Source organism: Chelmon rostratus, chromosome 13 (assembly GCF_017976325.1).
Source record: "Chelmon rostratus isolate fCheRos1 chromosome 13, fCheRos1.pri, whole genome shotgun sequence".
Taxonomy (NCBI): domain Eukaryota; kingdom Metazoa; phylum Chordata; class Actinopteri; order Chaetodontiformes; family Chaetodontidae; genus Chelmon; species Chelmon rostratus.
In genome coordinates, this window is record NC_055670.1 from 16,723,235 (window position 1) to 16,745,320 (window position 22,086).

At 42.0% G+C, this 22,086-nt stretch overlaps 2 protein-coding genes across 2 annotated transcripts in view; one reads left to right on the top strand and one right to left on the bottom strand.

Moving 5' to 3' along the window:
* Positions 1–411: 411 nt before the first annotated feature.
* sept10 (septin 10) lies at positions 412–10,506 on the top strand. Its single transcript, XM_041950353.1, has 10 exons — positions 412–550; positions 1,937–2,051; positions 2,672–2,867; positions 3,069–3,255; positions 5,401–5,562; positions 5,873–5,969; positions 6,570–6,738; positions 6,829–6,961; positions 7,475–7,653; positions 8,225–10,506. Exons 1-10 carry the CDS (start codon positions 521–523, stop codon positions 8,238–8,240), a joined length of 1,284 nt encoding a protein of 427 aa, XP_041806287.1. The 5' UTR covers positions 412–520; the 3' UTR covers positions 8,241–10,506.
* Positions 10,507–15,583: 5,077 nt separating this feature from the next.
* Positions 15,584–22,086, bottom strand: part of LOC121616021 (E3 ubiquitin-protein ligase SH3RF3-like) — a 94,491-nt gene continuing 87,988 nt past the window's right edge. Inside the window, exons 9-10 of the mRNA XM_041950609.1 lie at positions 20,556–20,929; positions 15,584–19,562 (exon numbers count right to left, since the gene is read on the bottom strand). Of these exons, the coding sequence (XP_041806543.1) occupies positions 19,394–19,562; positions 20,556–20,929 (543 nt within the window). The 3' untranslated portion in view covers positions 15,584–19,393. The remainder of the gene's footprint in view (positions 19,563–20,555; positions 20,930–22,086) is intronic.

Consider the following 22,086-nt stretch of genomic DNA (forward strand, 5'->3'; position numbering starts at 1 on the left):
CCTTGTAGTGCTTTTTGAATTCTCTAAGATTAGCATTCATATGTGAAACCAAGCATGAACTCCATAGTGGAGAAGCTGTTGGATGTAGACGTTGAGCGGGACATCTTTACCATTTTTCTCACAGTACCAATATGTCATGGAAGCGACTGGGAAATTAACTTGCGCTGTACCATTATACAGAAAAATGGGGGGACTCAAGTGTATCACTACATTAAATGAACATAGTTTGACGACACATTCTCACAAATGTAGTGTATTTCTTTTCTAAGAAATGGTAAATATTTGAATTCGCGAGACATGCTGCTCTAATTAAGGGCATTGCGGTTTTTAACTCACATTTAAAAACAATAGATTTCACCTCATTCCTGTCTTGTTTTGAGTAGTCTAGTCTGTCCAGTTGTCGACGGTAGACACAGTGAGGCGGTCCCGATCAAGGTTCTAAAAAAAAGAAGTTGGTGTTCACTCAGTTTTGTTGTATTATTTCTGACTCTGTCTGGGGTATTAACTTCTGGCCAAAACTATGGCGTCTTCGGATGTTGCTCGACAGCCGGTTAGTATTTTCCTTCTTTGTGGTTCAGAAATGACATTGTTCTTGTCAGTTGAGCAGGGAGTGTCCCTGGCTATCATTAAGTTAGCTACCGCTAGGCCGATACAGTAACTATTTTCTGTCTTTCAAGTTATTGAAAGCACGGCAGTTCAAACGTAACTCACGCAGTGTTGAACAGAAAAACATATCTGCCCTTTATATCCACATATATCCTAAACATTAAGCGGGAGTTTTCAAATTAAATTTTCAACTTTTCAATGGGGATCCCGAAGTTACATCTTTCACCAAAATACACGGCGGCGGACGTTAGCTAGCTAACACTGCGCTAAGTTAGCCATTCAACAGTTGAAAGTTTATGAACATAGTTGTGTGCTGCCTCATTAACCACTCATGTCCCGTAGTTCCAAGAACAAAACTGATAAAGTCTTAGACCATTTTTCACTGGTAAGTTATGTAGGTTACGGTGGTAGTTATGCAGTCTGATAAGCGCCGCTAAATCGCTACATTTTTGAATGAAATTTGGCGTCCACGTAGTTACTCCAACCAAGTCATTTGGTAAAAAAAAAACACTTGTTCGAAACTTGTGTGGAAGTGTAACTGTTTTCCACATAGACAACATGGTTTATAATTATCAAAACTTGGAGGTCTATCATGATGAACTGCATTACCCTCAGTAAATTAACCACATCATGTCAATGCTACTCCTCTGCTTAGCTGACTAGTGATACTGTGGAATTCTTGATTAAAGCCGGGGGCAGGTCAAAGGAGGACAAGAGAGCACAAGAGGATGGGTTAGCCATAGACTGTTCATAAAGTCAGATCCGTTTTTTGTAACTTGCCCATTGAAAGTAATTGACAAATGTGTTTTTTCCCTCATGTTTCTGTTTCATTTGGTGAGAAACAGACAGCACACTTTTAGGTTTGATTAGGCTTTTATATTCGTTGCCTAGAGCCACAGAGTAAAATCATAAAATTGCACATCTGTTTTCATTCCACGAAATTAAGAAGGCCATGCTGAAAAGTGTAATGTATTTATCAGTAATTATGTAAAAATATTATAACTGCCTGGACTATTTGAGGAGTGATTGAGTCCCTTATATAATAGCAAGTGTATAATTTTGTGTTTGCTTAAATTGCCATGGGCATTTCTTAATTGATAAACAGCATATCCAGGTTTATGTATCTGTATGATATGATTATGGTATGGATTGGTAAACAAATATTCCTAATATCTTTATTATTGTGCATCCCTACAACAAAATATTAATATATGAGGCTGGAAGTGGCTTGCAAGTGAACACTTTTTAAAAGCCAATCCCTTGGGGGATCATTGTTCTTATTTGAGCAGCATCTAGAGAATGGTCTGTTCCTGTGTTATTTCTTCCTCAGGATAAAGGAGTCCGGCCCCTGTCCCTGGCTGGCCATGTGGGCTTTGACAGCCTCCCGGATCAACTTGTCAACAAGTCCATCTGCCAGGGCTTCTGCTTCAATATTCTCTGCATCGGTACATTTTCATACACTTACACACATACAGTACATGCACAATGCACACACCCATACTGAAACACAGGCACATACAGGATGCTACTGCGAAAATACATTGCATTCTTTACTCATGTGGCATTACATGCATGCACATCTTGATTCACCGCTATTGCTTAGGTCTGTCTGATATTATTACTCCTCTCCTCCTACTCCTGCTGCTGTACCTTTTGATCAGTGCTTGACACTCCTAATAACTGAGCATTAGTCAGAGTATTAGGAGCTGTAGTAGGGATCAAAGGTGCATCGTAATAAGAAGGATGCTGCTGGCTCAAAAGTCTTGACCAGTAAATGTGTGGTTGGATGAATGCTTAATATTATTTTTCCTCCTCAGCAACTACCATCTCTTTGTCCTTTAGCAAGCCACTGTTCCCCCACACTGCTCCAGTGCAGCTGGATTGTAGACTTGGAGCTTCATACTGAGTCATCCTTCCCCTAGCAAATTAAGTTTTAGGAAAATTGCATTTAAAGTACCTTGTTTTGTGTCAAGAGTGCCAGTCTCTGATGCTTACTCCACTAAGCTGGATTTCAACTATGGAGTTCAGTTACTAAAAATTGTATTCCATCTCTTTCTGGCTCAAGGTGAAACCGGTATTGGAAAGTCTACCCTGATGGATACTCTGTTCAATACCAACTTTGAGAACTTTGAGTCATCCCACTTTGAGCCTCAGGTGAAGCTGCGGGCTCAAACCTATGATCTACAGGAGAGCAACGTCAGACTACGTCTTACTGTGGTCAACACTGTGGGCTTTGGAGACCAGATGAACAAACAAGAGAGGTGGGAGGAGAAGTGTTTGTGCAAGAGTTTCATTGACAGTGAAGAAGAGTGACAGGCTCAAATTGTTTGAAAGAGTCAACGTGACACGAATGACTGTTTTGTTAAATAATCTATTCAAAATTTACGGGCACTGTGAATTGATTTGTGTTTACCTTTCACAAAACTCAAATTTCTGATCAGCCCTATCCATCTGTCCTGTAGCTATCAGCCAGTGGTGGACTACATCGACAGGCAGTTTGAGAGTTATCTGCAGGAGGAGCTAAAAATCAAGCGCTCCCTTCACAACTACCATGACTCACGAGTCCACGCCTGCCTTTACTTCATCTCCCCCTCAGGACATTCCCTCAAATCCCTGGACCTGGTCACTATGAAGAAACTAGACAGCAAGGTAGGAGAAGGATTAGCTTGTGTGTGTGTGTGTTGAAGGGATGGACTGATGCATTGGTTTGTCAATACACCAGGTGGCTTTTCAGTGTTCCCTTAGATTGGAGTTTCATGAAATACCATAGAATATTCAAAGGTATATCCCAGACAGAATACAGTATCAAGCACTTAAAAATGGCTCAATTACTGGAATTGTACAAATTGTTTCACAAAGTAATTGTGTTAGATTGTGACATTTACTTTTTTGTTGCGCCACTTAACAGCTTAGTTATTAGCAGGTCCAACTATCGTAAAAAGAGCAAGTAGAATTAGATGCAAGGGCAGTCTGTCAGTACAGCAAACATACAGTCAAACAGTGAAAAACTGGCAGACATTGACATAAAATATCAGCTATATCTTGAAAGCATCCCAAAGATAGGTGTCGTTGGTGTGGTGAAGATTGTATTTAACTTTAAGTTACAAAGACACACAATATGTTTGACTTTGTGGAGATGATAGTGCGTTGACCTAAAATGTGTCTGGAGTTTTTAAACTGCTGATATTTTAATATGGGTTTGTCAATTATTTTGGCTGCCATAGAGGCCTGCCCTGTATATTTGCACAACAGACACTGAGGAAATGGAAACGGAATGAACATTACATGGGAACTGATTATAAACTGATGTGTGTGTGTGATAATGGGAAGTGCTGTGGTAGTTTGTAGACTTTCCTCTTTGCTTTTTTATGCCTGACTACAGGGAGAGGTTTGTTATCCAGCTGGCTAAGCCCCTCCCTTTGCTCTTTAAGTGGTCAGAAACTTTCCCATGCTCTCTGTGTGTCGCGACTTTGTGTTTTTTGTGTGTTTGTGTGATTTTGCTGCTCTGGAGTGTCAGTAACCCTGGAATTTGCGTGTGAATGAACTAGAAAAAGCAGTGGAATGCGTAATCACCTCACGCACACACACTTGAGTTGTCCTTTTGTGTCACTGTACAGATAGACACAGAAAGAGGCATTTGTTGAATTTGCAGCAACGACGGAGAGACAGTCAGTCACTCAGACAGCTGTTGAAACAGATATCCTAGCATTGTTTTGTTTTCTCTACTGGGATCAGTGTGTATGGGTGTGTGGTCTGGCCCAGAAGCTTGCCTAGTGACAACAACTCATTCCAAGCCTCTCTTTGGTACGACGAGATGACGGACAGACAGGCAGGACTGGAATGTGGGAAGACTTGGACAGCAGAGTTGGCTGCTGGGCCAGAAATAACATAAGTAAACCTGGTTTACTAAACACTTTGCCAAAAGCACTTTTCAAAAGTATTTTAGATAAAGTAGTGAAAACACAAGTGTTGGAATTGCACTGTTGTTTGTACTTCGCCAGAGTCAGACTAATGAATGCCTTTGTAATGTGTCTGCATGTAGCTTCATGGTATGTTGATCAGTGAGATTAGCTTGTTTTAGCTCTGGCAATACATGTCTGTTGCATCTGGAGCAGCTCCGCTCAGAGTTCAGGGAGGTTACTGTGACCAGTTTTGTCTTGATAAACTCTTAAAGCTACATTCAAATTAACAATACATTTATTTGTTATCACATTACAGCGTCCACAGGCAATTCGAAATGGACTATCTTTTTGCTATATGTTAAATTAATGACTATGAGTTAGCATAACATATAGAAACAATGGTCTAAATGGCAATTTACCAAGTTGTAATAAGCTAAAATTTTAACTAAACTTACATTGAATAAACTCAGGTGGTCTTCTTGCCCTTTGTTGCTCCGGAGCAATTTTTAAACCAGACTGAGACACTTAAAGCTACAACCTGTTGAACTGAAGTATGATTAGCTTGTTCTAGTGAATTCTTCAGTGGTACAAAGCTAATGTCACATGAGTCGGAGGTCTGATGGAAAATATATTGATACATAATTAGATATAATGTCCTTAAGCATTTATCATCCAGTTATATTTTTTCTCATGCCCCTCTCTTGTAGTTTCAGTTAGTTTATTATTTATGTTCTTACTTAATGAAAAATAGATGCACTGGTTCTTACAGATCAAATTAAAGCTCTGATTTAACTCTAAAGTCTGCAGATAATATGATTTATATTTAATTACGATTGGTGTGGAAGAAGAGTCCGTTATTTTGCACATGAACATGAATCCCATCTTGCTGTAGGTCAACATCATCCCAGTCATTGCCAAAGCTGACACCATCAGCAAGAGCGAGCTGCACAAGTTCAAGATCAAAATCATGAGTGAGCTGGTCAGCAACGGCGTCCAGATCTACCAGTTCCCCCTGGATGATGAGACCGTAGCTAAGGTCAACACTACAATGAATGTAAGAAAACACACACACACACTCTTGCACCACTACAACTAGAGCACTTTCTTAAGCCTGGGTTATGTGAAAATGGCAGCTCTTCTCAGCAGCATCTGCTGGTTGAGGCAGTAGTAGACAGTATTATTATGGTGTATTGACTGCTAAGAACTTATGTACTTCAATTCAAAAACCCAATTTTTAAGGTCCTGTTTTTTGTTTGTGTGGATTCTTCAGTTCAGCCATCAGTCTGACAGATCTACACTCTATTCCCTTTGGTGTGCAGTGGTTTTATTTCCAGAACTGAACTGTAAATAAACTGTTTCTGTAGGGTCATTTGCCATTTGCTGTAGTTGGCAGCACAGAGGAAGTCTGCGTCGGCAATAAGATGGTGAAGGCTCGTCAATATCCCTGGGGTGTTGTACAAGGTAAGATGGATCACTGTTACTCAACTGTGCTTGTATATCCAAAGACCTTGCTGTTAATTGTTGGAGCACATTGATTTAATGGACATCTATTTATCTTTTCAGACCTACATTTTCTTTCCCCCTCACAAGAATTACCACATATATAAATGAGTACTGTGGCCGAAAGAGCTCAATACACTGAAACTCAACAGAGTCAGTGTTAGCTGCCATTCAACCCACAGTTACATCAACAAGAAATATCATTACTGTGGCTGTCAGTGTCTCATCGTGGTCTAAATGCTTTCCCAAAGGCTTTTCTGGCATCATTCAATGACATCTGGAAAAAAATTTATGAAGCTTGAAATATTATCAAAATCACAAAATGGTCAAGTGCAAAATCGAAATTGCATGTTCCCAGATGTAAGGGTTTATATTTTGTCAGTGAAAATGAAATGCAGAAATGACCATTCCTGCTCAAATTATGGCATGACTGTCAGAATAATCACAATAAGAATAGTGTTTTTTGCATATCATTCAGCCCTATTTGAAATGTACAATATTTAACATCAGCTGGATGGCTAACCCTTTTATTTGTCTCATACGTGCTGATGTGTGCGTCAGTGGAGAACGAGAATCACTGTGACTTTGTGAAGCTGAGAGAGATGCTGATCTGTGTGAACATGGAGGACCTGAGAGAGCAGACTCACACTCGCCACTATGAGCTGTACAGACGCTGCAAACTGGAGGAAATGGGATTCAAAGACACAGGCCCGGAGTGCAAACCCGTCAGGTGAGATGCCAACTCCTGAACGCCTGTGTGGACACGATGCACATCTGACGTGACTGACAACTCTGTGTGTGTGTGCTTGCATGCATGCAGCTTGCAGCAGACTTATGAGGCCAAGCGTCAGGAGTTCCTGGTGGAGCTGCAGAAGAGAGAGGACGAGATGAGGCAGATGTTTGTGCAGAGGGTGAAGGAGAAGGAGTCTGAGCTGAAGGAGGCTGAGAGAGAGGTGAGTAGACATGCAAACACGAACTCAGCACGTGTGTTAACGTTGCCGCGACTAGGTGCATGTTGGTCCTCGGGGTGTGAGTTGCTGACTTAACAGCAGTTCAGTTTTATTTCTGTTTCTTTCTTTTATTCAAAAAACTAGTTAATTACAATGCAGGTTTCTTATTTATTGCCCCAATCGGTTCGATTGGTCATGATAACACTGTACTCATCAATGAATCAGTGAGATCTTGAAAGGCAGCAACATTGCTAGAAATAGGCCCTACGAATTACGAAGAAACCAAATATTATTAGTTTTTCATGTTTCTTCTTTCACTGAATAAAAGTCAAGTATTTTTTTTCCTCCCAGAGAAAATCAGTCTTTTTGTAATTCATTCAACATATAATTTGGTTTCTGTGTGAGACAGCAAAAAACACATTATGAGGAAAGTAATTGATTTTAGTTTGCTACATAGAAAGGCAGAATGGAGGCATCTGCTCAACTCAGCGCTGTTCTTCTCCACCTGTGTTTCAGCTGCAAAGTCGTTTTGAGCAGCTGAAGCGCCTCCATGCAGACGAGAAGGCAGCTCTGGAGGAAAAGAAGAGACTCCTGGACGAGGACCAGAGTTCCTTCAGCAAGAGACGAGCTGCCGCCCAGCTCCTGCAGGCCCAGAGCCTCACCGCCAACGGCAAGAAGGACAAGGACCGCAAGAAGTAAGAGGCTCCTCCAAAAGCTAATGCTGATGTTAAAAGCTGTGGTTCTGTCGACAGGGAGGCTGAAATGAAACATTTTGAGCCATTATGGACCCTCTATTGACAGTGAGTTCAGTAGTCAAGAGTTTTATATAATACAGAACATGATGCCATCTGCTGGTTAAATTGATATGGGGCAGTAAATCTCATAACATGTTATCAGTGCATTTAAGATTTGTGTACATGAGTGCACTGACTGACAGGACTTTGCACTCCGAGACAGTAAACTGGGTTGTGTAAACGTCTACAGTTTTTCAGTAGATTCGTCTTTTTGCAAATTGTCAAACCTTATAAAATACTGAATATGAGAGTGGATATTTTTGTAATTGCAAACACAAAGACAGAAGAACAAATTCAATCTAGAAGACAAATGCATAAACTGGAAAAAAGGCCACTTATGGTTTAAGTGAACATTGAAGTTGCTAACTGAGCCGGATAGTTAATGCACTGACTGTGAGTTCAGTAATGTGAGATGTGTTCATTTGAATTTGCTTTAAATTTGATTCTCAACTCCTCGTTCTCTCTCTTCCAGTTCTGGGTTCATGTGAAGAGGGATCTGAAGTAAACTCCAGTATGACCAGTATAACCAGTGACATTCTGCCCACATCCTTCCCAGCCCTCTGTGGGCCAGTCTCAAACACTAACCAGGAACCCCCCCACACAGACGAGCAGTGTGTGTGAGTGTGAGTTTTGTGCCAAAGTATCATGACTGTACCCACAAATCCTGTGTACACCTTCCTCAATGCTATTTTTAATCTTCTTTGTGGGTTTTATACCTCTGTGTAGTGTTTTATATTTATCCTTTCATTTTTATATAAAACCTTTATTTTACATTTACAGTACCTCCCTCTTTTTTTAACTGCCCAGACTGAGTGACACCTCAGTGTGTCATTCCTCACACAGCCGCTTCATTAGATGCTGTACATCGATCAAAGGTACAAACAACACATTGAAAGGGACTTCAGTTGCATTTAACCTGTCTGCCATATCTTTAATGATTGATGACAGCACTCTTAATGAGTTGTAATGCTGTCTAATGACATGCATGACTTCATGAGGAGATTTACATACGTTTTGGCCTCAATGTCTGAACAAACGCCCGAGTCTGCTTCTCCTAAAAGTCGTGACGGCAATCTGACAATGTCAGACGTAGTGAAATTTCTGAGAAGTTGGAACTGAGAGCAAAATCAATGTAAAAGTACAGTAGCATAAGGTTATTGTTTGTTTTTTGAGAATTTCGAATGCACAAATATAATAAGATCTGTGTAATAAACCAGAAAGCACAGAAAATGAGACAATTTAGTACTCGCTGTGTTTTGGGGCAAAAGTGGAACAAAAACCTTCGGACAACCACAGTCATCATCAGAACATCAACCTACCGACATTTTCAGCTTTCATTCATGCCAACTGCTTACAGCACACATATCGAGCAAGATGCTTCAGATACAGCATGTCCCAACCTCACAGCTTGTTATTTTTAACCACATGTTGGCATTGTCAGTGAGAAGCAGAGGCGAGCGGGTCATTAATAGAGAGACGTCTGTGAAGATTCTCAGTCATCCAGGTCATGCTTATCCAAGGAGAGTTGAATCAGGGGCAGATGGACTTGGTTGTAGATACTTGAGTGTCAGTTCTGACTGGGATAAGTCCCTGGGGCTCTCCACCTGCTTCAGTTAGAACTGAAGAAGCCCTTTGGATGAGAGGCAAAATTTTTTCATGCATCTATGGCCAAGCTCAGTTGTTGGAGATTGAAATCTCCTTGGATAATAGAGAGATAAACAATCAACAGTCCATCACTTAATTATTTATTCAACTAACAGCTGTTCTCCAGCAGTGCTGCTGTGAGACAGAATATAGTGTGAGCATTGCAGCTCCATGTGAAATAGTCCTGTGATGTTTAAATAGCGCCTTTAAAGACTCCACAGAGACCTGTGTGCAGTGTGTCAGCTAAATCCAGCAATGTGACAGGGCTCATTTCTGAAGGTTGGTCTAGTGCATTCAGCATTGTCATAAGCACGGCCACAGGGCATTATAATCATTATCCATTTTCTGTATTATGTCTGTATTTGTCATTTTCTCACACCTCCTTGATGCCATAAACTTTTCCTGTAAGCACACCAGCATTATGAAAACCTGCAGGAGCCACACTGTCTCTCCTGCTGTTGTTTTGAAGGGAACAAGTTATTTATGAACTTCTAACTTCTCCTGTCCAATCACAGTTTGACAGTTTTCTTGGAGGGTGAGGTTTGATTTTGGATTAGGTACATTTTACTGCATATATTTATACATATCTTGTGTTTTACTTGCTCCCTTTTTTATTTTCGTACTGACACAAACAGTCGAAGTCTGTCTGAAAAGAGCTGACTGGTGGAGAAAATGCATCATGTCAAATCAGTGCTTGTCGAGGGAATCCAGGAAGAGAGTTGGGATGTGTTTGTGACTGTATTTTTATCATTTCTTTCTTCGCTTCTCTCTGGAGTCAGGATGTTTCACACCTCGGAGCATTTTAACAGCACAGAGTAAACCAGAACACTGGTGCTGGTTTCCAGTAAAGTGTGATTTATAAACCAGCGTTTACTCACAAACACTGCCACTTAGTATTTACACTAGTGATGATGTGTTAGTGCCTTATCTGTGTGAAGCCTGCTTAGAAACACACGACCCACTTGTACATCCAGGGAAACACACCGATGCCTAATGAAATAACACTTTTAAGACACGTTTGTACTACACTTGTATTTAAGGAATAAACAGTGTTATTTGGGAGCTTTTTTTTCTTCTTTCTAAATAAATCTTTGTATTTTTGTCATGATACACTCTGTCTGTTTTCATCTTACAATGTGGCGCATGATAATGAATTTCAGCTGCTTTTCATTTTGTTTTAAAACAAAAGTTCCAGTTTGTGTTTATTTCATGCAGGTTTAACACAATGATCAGAATTTTGATATTGGTCCTGATACTTCTAACACAGCTTAGTGACTGATACATCAAACACCCGTATTTGGAAATTACATTTTTTTCTCCATCATTGAGATGGTGCTGTCAGTGGTTTAAGAAGTATTATGATGTACATTAATAAAAAGTAACAATACCAGACATAATACACAGTGTGTCACAAATTCAAGTTCTGCTTTCAAAATTTTATAAAATATAGTTATATAGTAGAAATTTGGTATTATCAGTAAAATGCACTTAGAATATCAAAAATAAAAATATTCATACAAGATTATATAATTTAGATTTTTTTTTATTACTTTAATGTACAACTCCATTTCCATAAAAGATTGGGACAGTGTAAAATGTAAATAGATACTGAATGAAATGCTTTGCAAAACACAAACACCAATTGAAACTAGCACAAAGACAATATATCAAATGTTGAAACAGAAATTTAATTGTTTTTTGAAAGTTACAGTATAACCTCATTTAGAATTTGATGCCAGCAACACGTTTCTAAAAAGCTGGGTCAGAGTCATGTTTACCGCTCTGCTGCATCACCTCTTCTAACAACACTCTGTAAGTGTTTGGGAACTATAGAGACCAACTCCTCTTGCTTTTCAGTGGGTGACAAGTCGGCACTGCGACTAACCATCATGGACGCTGGCTTTTGAACTGTGAGGTTGATAACAAGCTGGATGGTCCCTCGCCTCTCGGCCGGAGGACACGGCATCTATGATTTCAAGAAACAATTTAAAATTGTGACTCGTCAGACCACAGAACAGTTTTCCATTTTGCCTCAGTCCATCTTAAACAAGCTCAGGACCAGAGAAGGCGGCGACGTTTCTGAATCTGGTTTATATATGGTTTCCTCTTTGCATGGTAGAGTCTCAGCTTGTAACGATGAACTGTGTTCATGGACGATGGTTTTTGGAAGTGTTCCTGAGCCCATGCAGTGAAGTCCACTACAGAATCCTGTCTGTTGTCAGTGCAGTGACGTCTGAGGGCCTGAAGACCACCACCTATGTTGGTTTTCAGCTTTGTCTCTTCCATACAGAGATTTCTTCAGATTCTCTGAATCTTTTAATGACATTATGTTCAATTATGTCTTGTAGACAATAAAAACCTCAAAGTGTTTGCAATTTTAAATAAAGAAATTATTCTTAAATTGTTGCACTATTTGCCAGCACAGTCTGTCACAGAATGGTGAACCCCTCCCCAGCTTTACTTCAGAAAGACTCAGTCTCTTTGGTAGGCTCTTTTTATACCCAATCATGTTACTCACCTGTTGCCAGTTAACCTGATTAACAGTGAGATCTTCCACCAGCTGTTTTCTTTCAGCATTCCACAACTTTTCCAGTCTTTTGTTGCCCCTGTCCCTTTGAAACTTCAAACTTGTCGCTGGCATCAAATTCGAAATATAATTTTCAAAAACCAAATGAAATTTCTCAGTTTCAACATTTGATATGTTGACTTTGTGCTATCTTCAGTTCAATATGGGGTTTCAGTGTTTTGAAAATCATTGCATTCTATCTACGTTTTACATGGCGTCTCAGCTTTTTTGGAAAACAGGGTTTTAAGTAAAAGTAGCAAAGCCAGACTATAAACATATAGGAGTACTGCTACAATTTCAAGTTCTGCTTTCAAAACTTAATTCAAGTAAAAATGAAGAAGTTCTAAAATTTTAGAGTATTATTATTTTCACATTAAGATGTAAGCAGTGATCTACACTCACCGGCCACTTTATTAGGTACACCTTGCTAGTACCAGGTTAGACCCCCTTTTGGCTTTAGAACTGCCTTAATCCTTTGTGGCATAGATTCAACAAGGTACTGGAAACATTCCTCAGAGAGGTTGGTCCATATTGACATGATAGCATCACGCAGTTGCTGCAGATTTGTCGGCTGCACATCCATGATGCGAATCTCCCGTTCCACCACATCCCAAAGGTGCTCTATTGGATTGATATCTGGTGACTGTGGATGCCATTTGAGTACAGTGAACTCATTTGTCATGTTTAAGAAACCAATCTGAGATGATTCAAGCTTTATGACATGACGGTGTGTTATCCTGCTGGAAGAAGCCATCAGAAGATGGGTACACTGTGGTCATAAAGGGATGGACATGGTCAACAACAATACTCAGGTAGGCTGTGGCATTGAAACGATGCTCAGTTGGTACTCAGGGGCCCAAAGTGTGACAAGAAAATATCCCCCACACCATTACACCACCACCAGCAGCCTGAACCGTTGATACAAGGCAGGATGGATCCATGATTTTGTGTTGTTGACGCCAAATTCTGACCCTACCATCTGAATGTCGCAGCAGAAATCAAGACTCGTCAGACCAGGCAACATTTTCCCAACCTTTTATTGTCCAATTTTGTTGAGCCTGTGCAAATTGTAGCCTCAGTTTCCTGTTCTTAGCTGACAGGTGTGGCACGCGGTGTGGTCTTCTGCAGCTGTAGCCCATTTGTCTTAAGGTTCGATGTGTTGTGCGTTCAGAGATGCTCTTCTGCATACCTCGGTTGTAACGAGTGGTTGTTTGAGTTACTGTTGCCTTCCTATCAGCTCGAACCAGGCTGGCCATTCTCCTCTGACCTCTGGCATCAACAAGGCATTTTCGCCCACAGAACTGCCGCTCACAGTTTCTGAAATACTCAGACCAGCCCGTCTGGCACCAACAACCATGCCACGTTTAAAGTCACTTAAATCACTTTTCTTCCCCATTCTGATGCTCGGTTTGAACTGCAGCAGATCGTCTTAACCATGTCTACATGCCTAAATGCATTGAGTTGCTGCTATGTGATTGGCTGATTAGAAATTTGTGTTAACGAGCAGTTGGACAGGTGTACCTAATAAAGTGGCCGGTGAGTGTAATGCAGCTGGTCAAAGTGGGGCTATTTTAACTACTCTACCTACTGTTTGGAATTGTCATGATAACAATGTATCATTTTATAAATCGAACAAAGGCTTTTTTAATGCAAAATCCTAATAACTCCAGCCGTCAAGTGGAGAAATGGCAGAATATTTCCCTCTGAAATGTAGGGGATTTAAATTAGAAAGTAGCATTAAATGGAAATACTCAAAATTGTACTTAACTACAGTACTTGAGGAAATAGATTCAGTTACTTCTCAGTAAAATTTCAAATGCAGTGACACACTATCCAAACTGTGTCTGAATAAGCAGGGGAACAAAACTCCTGACTTCACAATCAGGGTGAGGTCAAACGTTAAAGGACACATCTGGTTGGTCACCTGGTACTGAAGCAAAGAGAGGGAACAGCAGCTGTGATGTATGGTGGGAAAATCCACTCGTCTGCGGACGTAATATTTGTTCCAGTGGTGTGTGGGACATTGTGTTGTCCATCAGACCGCAGTACACCTCTTCAGGGTTTGTTCTGTTTGAAAATGACCGCGTCCTCTCTGTCTCAAGGTCAAAGACTTCATCTGTGATGCTGTCACCGCAGTTGAACCAAAGCCTTTTCACCTGAAGTGTGTGAACACTGCGATTGTACACTTGGTGTGATGTGGCCTGATGTACAGTGGATGGAAAGCAACATATGGAGCAAGACTGCATCAACATCTTTGCTAATTTTGTGTTCTGTGTGTCACTTCTAAATAACTGCACTAAAGGAGAAAAACTGAAATTTGTAAAACATCTTCGCTGCCAGCCGCTTGACTACATCAGAGCACACACATAAACACACACAAAGGGAGCGCCCTGTACCGCGTGGTGGAGGTTTTGTTCCCTGCAGTGTCTTACCCTCCGGCGCTGTTGCCCTTCATGTGACTTAGAGCTGGCACACAGACAGGAAGACAGACAGGTCTGGCATAAAGCAGAGGAATGCTGATCGATTCCCTGCAGGGGCACCTCGCTGGGAAGAGGACGCCCCCGAGGAGAACCATTTCACCGGGGCAAACTGTGGAGAAAGAGCGTGCATGTGTATGTGCACTGACACCTTGAGCTACTTTCAGGGTGTGACGCGACTTCTCCCAGTTTTCCCGCCAGAGGTGAACACTGTCTCTGCACTGCAGAAATCTGAAAAATCTGAATTTGCTCCCCGCCTCCAGCTCGCCTTGAATATAGCAGTTGGAATTTGTGTGTTGGTGTCGAGCCTTTCTGTGTGAGCTTAGTTCCAAGATATCTGTCATACCCCCTGCGCTCGCACACACACACAGACATTCACACACGCGTACCCTTGTCACCTTTTGCTAGTCACTCTAAATGCAAATGGAGGTGATCATTGGAGACAGGCCCGGCTGCTGGAGAGATGAGGTTGTCATTTAAGGGGAGTGCCGGCGACGCTCTGAAATTACCAATTACACACCTCGTCCGAGCCAGTGTTGGCTTGAGAACACAAGAGAGACGGGGGGAGAGAAAGAGGGAAGGAGGTGAGGGAGGACACGAGGAGAAGATGGATGGAACGCTGAAAGGACAGGAAGAGCAGCCTTAAGCATCCTTTACCAGCTTGATAAAGCCAGTAATACTCTGTGTCAGACAACTGTACCTGGAGTGTTGCTCAGAAGACTTCCTAAGCTCATAATGAGCACACTGTGAGTGCAGATAATTAGAATTAGAGCAGGATATAATATGATTCTGAGGATGAATCCTCCAAAGGGCGACTGTAAAACCCTAATGGGCTATACAGGTAATGTGTTTGTTAAGCATGAGAGTACACAAGTGTTTCCGCTCACTCCCTGTGTTATCTCCGTTATAAAGCTGCGGGGGGGGATGCAAGAAGACAGTGCAAAGCTGTTTTAAAACAAAGGCATTTATTGCGAAAAATGCACTTGACATGAAAAAACAATCAAAATCAGCCACGGGTCATCAGTACAAGACGATGTATAATGATCACATGGTAGAGAGCGCTGGGCATGGCCAGTGCAGAGCATGACTTCAATGGCACAAAAGGCCTATAAATATTCTGCACAATATAGAATTATATATATACTTTCTTTTTTTTTTTTTTTTGTTTCTCTCGCTGTACCGCTGTATTCAACCCGACTCAGTCCGGATGAGGCGTTTAGGCCGCACCAGACTTTTTCATAAAGTTCCTTTTTTTTATGTAAAGAGCTACATACAGAGGCCCCCTCCCCTCATACACACACACACGCACACACACAGTATCCATAGGAACAAATATGGCCGACATCTAATTCAAGATGGCAGGGTGCTCAGGCTTCCTGGAAGGACAAACAGGGAGTGGACACTAATTTGATACCGAGTCCAATGAGAAAGCGGATGTGCAACGGTGTGTTTCATGTTGTGTTCATGTCCAATGGAAATTTCCAGCGCTGCTGGCGGCTCGCAGCTTTCATGCTGTCGCCCGAGCTCCCGAGTGGTATTTACAACCAGGAAGCTGAGACCAAACACGATCTTACATCACGGGGACAAAACAAAACACGAACGGCATGAAAACACTGGTTCAAGATATCTGACGTAAAGTGACCACCGTGCAGTGGTTTCATTCCTGATGTTGTAAACCCTCCTCCTCCTCGCAGCATCAACCTCATGCACAAAAGAGCGACCGCTGACATCTATTGATCTCAGACACGAATGAGGACTTGTGCTTAAGTTTGACTCAGCAGAAATTAGAGTCCTCGAGCTCAGCGGGCGTACAGACAGAAAAGGGAAACCTCGCTCAGAGCTGCGAAAAAACAAGCAGCAGGCTCGTCGGACCGATACGAAAGAAAGGAAGAGACAGGAGACGGGTTGCTTTGCCTCATGTCAATACTTGAGTGTGTGTGTGCTGGCATTTGTAGGCACTAGGGTTTGACTGACAGCTTTTCAAGGCCAATGCAGACATTTTTGGAGTGAAGCTTCCAATGACTAATATCATCTGCCAAAATTTGACATTTAATTTTGATCATTTTATCGGCGAATAAGACGCCACTCTGACTTGGCTGATCCAAAACACGAGGACATGTCATAGTCTAGTACACTTGAGTGAAACGGGATTTAATAAATACACAAAACTGGTCAATTAAATAAGAAATGTGTAAAGAATCAAAGAGACAGCTTCAGATCCAGGATTCGAACTGGGAAGCGATATTTGTCAGTCCGGCCTTACTCTTGTAATGCGTGTGTTTGAGATGTGACTCACAGCCTCCAGCTGAGCTGTGACCTGCTGGAGGAAAAAAAAAGAGGAATCTTAATCTGGTGTTTGTGCTTTCATCTGTTGCTCCAGATGCTCAGGATTACCCATAATGCACTGCCAGCAGCCAGAAGATGATCGCAGCCGTTGCTGCTCTCTGTAATGACTGTGTTTGTTTCTCGAACGTGTTCTTTGTTCACTTTTCTTCACAGTTTAAGGGATCGGGGTCAAGTTCTTTGCCCCAAAATGTAATTGTGGGAAAAAAAAAACATTCCACAAGTTCAGATTTCTTGTGTTTTTGTGTCATCAGTGACAGGTCGCCTCTACTAAGCTTAAGGTGAACATGAAAACATTTAACATTAAAACAATAGCTTGCTTTAATCAGGGGATCAAAGGGGTGAGAGAAAACCTTGAGCTGCATTTTTGCGTCAGATTTTTTTTCTCTCGTTCTTGTTTTCTGCACATCTGTGGAGAGCTTGCGGCAAAGTCTCACATCTGAGTGTTTACGCTGCAGTCGCATCATATGGGAATAAGAAGTGACAGAAGTTTCTAAACTGTTGTGGCGCTGCAGCGTTTTGTTGACTCTGAGAAGCTTTTCACTGATGTGCTGCAGACAAAAAAACAAAGAAATCCAAAACTGTGTCGCTTTTCAGAAGCAGAAGAATTTTCAATCTAGAATTCTGTATTTACTGTCTTTCCCCAATGATATGCATGCAGTTAACCAAGAAGACTCACTTGTGCTTGTCCAATATACAGACTCTCACCTAGTTGTGACCTAATTAGACATTTGTGTGCTCAGCCAATGAGTGTGCCTCACCTGTGTGCTCATGGCCAGTAGTGTTTGTGCTTCAATCTGGCCCAAACAGGTGAAGAAAACCATTCATGCCCTTTAACTTTGACTGATACATGGTCAGCATTAAAATCCTGCTGACCTCTCTCTCTCTCTCTCTCTCGCACACACACACACACACGCACACACACACAGACTTCGCGGGTCAAGCTCTGAGTTTCACTGTGCTTCTAATCCAGAAACAAGGGAACAAAGGTAGATGGTTGTGGCTGGATGTAAACTAGACAAGCCTGGATCCACACTGAGGACACAGAGATCCACAAAGCAGACTGACGACACTCACTGAAGCCGTACAAAAATACTTGTTAAAGGTTGACGATATCACAGAAGTTGTTGGCAGTTGTGTGATGAAAAACTCGGGTCCCTGCCTTCTGACTCTGGGCGTTTCCCCCTCGTTCATACACTTTTCCATGAGCATCGAATCTGCACACATTTGGTTTCGCGATATTGCTGCAGTCAGACAAAAACTCTCAACCGTATCTCAAGAACAGGCTGAGGAAGAGGAATTACTTTTAGCTTTTAACTCTATTTTTGGTCGGCTTGTTTGGGATTTTTTGACATTTCAAACTAAAAAAGCTGGATCAGGATTTTCTCCTTTTGTGACGAGGAGCAACAGAAATCCTGGTTGTCAAATAACAACAACTGTGTGTAAAATACTGTATGTGTGGTCATATTGGCAGGTTGTATCAAATATTACCAAGTGCGTTCTGTCTCTCTATAATCCCACAGAGAAAATCAAAAAACTTTATCAATACAAATCAGTTATCAGAGTTTCTTCCTACATTCAGCAAGCCAGTTTAAGCGGTTAAACCCAGCTGTTGGGTGTCTATAATAAAGGAAATTTAAAGTTAAAAAATGGGTGTATAAATCAGTATGAGATATATAAATAGAAAAATTAATTGCCTAATTCATGTTTCACTTATTGTACCATTTTGTTTTTAAATTAAAATTCCTGTGACAGATCACAGCATGACTAGTTTGGGACAACACAAACATCTATTTCAACATATATATATATAAAAAACACAATAATGCTACATGCATTGTTATTAACATATATTGTGTTGATAAGAAACACATGAGCTTGTTGTCACAAACTAGACACGGAGATGTGCTTACAATGATCCTGGAGTGGAGGCTCACGCACTTCCCTCATCACCTGCCCGTAAATCGTCTCTTTTCAAACAGAGAAAGCACCCGAATTCAAGTTCTGAGGTCTCAGTGGAAAGCAGAGCTAATGCTTTTTGTGCTAGTGTTTGCTGGTGGATGATGCCAAGGAGGAGAACGGGGAGGCAGGGTTTGTCTTTCTGTGCTCTTTGAGTCTGTGTGGTTTCAGTAGTCGACATCACGGCGTCCGGACGACGAGTGTGGTGAAGCCCCTCTGAGCCCAGCGCCGTCCCCGGGCGACTGACGGGAGAAACTGCCCTGCTTCCTGTGTGGCTGGTCGAAGCCGAGGCTAGCTTTCCTGTGTGTGTGTGTTTGTGTTGGGTGTGAATTAGTTGGACCGATATGGGTTTCTGGAGACGGCTACTCTTACTGATGTATTCAGTAGCTTCTAATTTGATTATTCTCAGTGTATTCCAGTGTTTGAGTGTTTGCTGACAGATTGAACACATCACGTGAAACAAAAAGTATCCATTGAAATCCAAACTTTATCTGAGGGTTAGCAGCTTCTCAAAGCAAGCGTCTTTCTGTCTGTGTAATTCTGGGAAACCAATGTCGGTCCATCCTTCGTGTGTGTGTAGCTGTGGAGCTTGTGTGTGTTTTGCGACTCAGAAACAGGAACAGTGTGGGTTCTTTTGTCCACTTTCTCCGGCTCAGAAGCTCTCGACGAAGCTGCTGGGGAACAGGCCGGTCTGTCCCGTCCTCTGCAGAGTGCCTTTGTACCAGCCGTCCTCCCTCTTCTTGTGGACAAACACCACGTCGCCCTCCCGCAGCTCGATCTCCGCCTCGCTCTGGGGCGGGTAGGGCACCACCACACGATACCTGTCGCACACAGAGACAGGTATAACACATGCAAAGCTGTGGGCGGGAACACACGCCGGTACGGCTCAACTGAAAGAATGTACAGTGGTGTGAATCATGACGAAACAGAAACACTGATTTGGCTGTTTCACAGCTACTAACTTACTCAAACTTCATCTATTTTATATGTTAAAGTACTTCAGTTTTTCCCACTTAAATCACCTTGAACATCCACTCCTGCAACAAATCAGAGCGTGACTGCTTCCACTTGGTTTTGATAAATCGCGGTCTGCGTGAAGAGCTGGCATGTGAAGCAATGCCATTTTATTGGAGAGTTTTGGGCCCAAAGACCGCTCTGTCTTACATCTGGAATCATTCAAAAGCCACTAGTATATCATCTGACACGCATATCAGATGTTATGATAACAATCAAGTCTGCGTGTAAGTGTGCAAATGTCCCACAGGGTTTGACATAGATTGAAATATTGGAAAGTGTTGCTCCTGGTCGGTGCTGCAGGACTTCAGCTCATATGTTGTGAGTGTAGATATTAAATCCCAGATGATGCACCAACAACCAGGACATGGATGTGCCATATCCTGCATTAGGGTTATTATTATGAGCAAGAAGAGCGTTGCTTTGTTTACAGTTGCTACATCTTTTTCAATCATTGTTCTTCTAATCACTGTTCTTCTTCTGTTCAGGATCACTCTGGTCAGTTTATACACTCGTCTACACGGTTTAAACACTGTATCTTTACTCACAGAATTTGCTGTTCTGCCATTATTATTCATTTGTGGCTGAATACAACACAAAACATGGAACTTTTTAAAGTGTAATTGATAACATAATTAAAACTTTTTGCTCTCTAAACATTGCAAAAAAAAACAAACTTGTGCTTGAGTTTGAGCTGACACCAAAACTATGTCCTTCACCCTCGTGCATTATGTGTTTATCCATCTTTATATGTGTGTGTTTTCCCGTGTCTGACTTCCTGGTTGAGCATGTGCACCCACCTCTCTCTGGACAGGGGTTTGGGTTCAGGCCGGAGAACCATCAGAGCGTTGCCGGCACGTGTCGCCGGGGGCGACCTGGGGAAATTGGTGTCCAGAGACCCAGACTTCCTGTGCAGAGGCTCCAGTCCTATGGCCCCCGCCATGTCGCTCTCGATCGGACAGGAGCCGGCTCGCCCCTGCGAGGCCATCGGACAGGAACCTGAGCGGGCGTGGTGGTGATGGTGGTGAGGATGGTGGGCGGGGTCGGTGGCCACGGCGCCTTGGCCGGCCAGTGAGGGGTCGTGGGTGGGCGGGGAGGAGGGAGGTGAGCGAGGTTTCTTCTTGGCTGCCGCACCCGACAAGAGCTTTAATAAACCTCCGGCTTTCCTCTCCTTCTGAGGATGGATGGAGCGAGGGTAGAGGATGAGGGAGATGAAAGAGGAGAAGGTGGAGGCAGAGAGAGAGAGGGAGGAACAAGACAACAAAACAAACAGAGATGCTGGTGAGATATACAGGAATAAAGGTTTCATAGGGCCTATCTTGAAAAGTGACTAGATTGTAATGAAAGTGGTGTCTGTGCAAACACTACGTCTTCAGAATATCTGCCACCGCGGAGAACAAACACACTCCCTACACATTAATCAAAAAACACATTTATGAAACAAACAGAAAAATGTTGTCCTGTTGACTCCGTACGACAGGTGGAATACAACAGGCGACAGAAGCAGAATTGTGTCATGGAGGGCAGACAGTAAAGCAAAGCGAGCCGTTCCTCTTTCAATATGCTCATGGACAAAGTCTCAGATGGGACAGAGGACAGAGACAAAAACGTCTTTTTCATACTACAAAGGACACAGAGACTTATCACCTGCATAGTTTGCAGATGTAAATGTTTGGGAAGTGCTCATATTCGCTTTCTTCCCCAAAGTTAGATGAGAAGTTTGATACCACTCTCACGCCTGTACACCGAGTATGTAGCTGGAGCCAGGAGGTGATTAGCTTAGCTTAGCATTAAGACTGTGTGGTTTTAGAGGAAGTTACATGCTGTCCTGACAAACAACCTTTTATTCATCCACCCTGTACTTCTGTGCAAGACATTTCTGTTTGTGTCTGCATTAAACAAAAGAGATATAACATGTTAATTAGTGAGCTTTAGAGGTGCTGATTTTTAACTTTGGACAGAGCCAGGCAATCTGTTTGCACCTGTACTGAATGCACAGATGTTCTCCAGGCAAGTGTCACAATTTGCTTCTTTTAGATTTCAAAATTCAGGTATGAACGTCATGTTTTCTACGAGCAAAACAAGTAGCTTTAAGACGATCATCACATCAAAATAATAAAAAAAAGGCAGGTTATTCTTCTCTTTCTGTTTACTTGTGGCTCAGAGAGGAGAAAATAATGGTGTTGAGAGTTGTTATTGCTCTAACAGCAACAAGAGTCACAATGCATGCTTTTAACAGGTAGCCAAGCAAAGTGGTTAATAACGATCCTTCAGGCTGAATACATGCTCATCCACTGTGGTGGTCTGTGGTAGAATAACCTGTATTGATCA

Excerpts from the sequence above, each read along its gene's own strand:
- sept10 (XM_041950353.1), top strand. The coding sequence starts at position 521 with ATGGCGTCTTCGGATGTTGCTCGACAGCCG. Across the intron at positions 551-1,936 it reads CGGATGTTGCTCGACAGCCG|GATAAAGGAGTCCGGCCCCT; the intron begins GTTAGTATTTTC and ends TTTCTTCCTCAG. Across the intron at positions 5,970-6,569 it reads TCCCTGGGGTGTTGTACAAG|TGGAGAACGAGAATCACTGT; the intron begins GTAAGATGGATC and ends TGTGTGCGTCAG.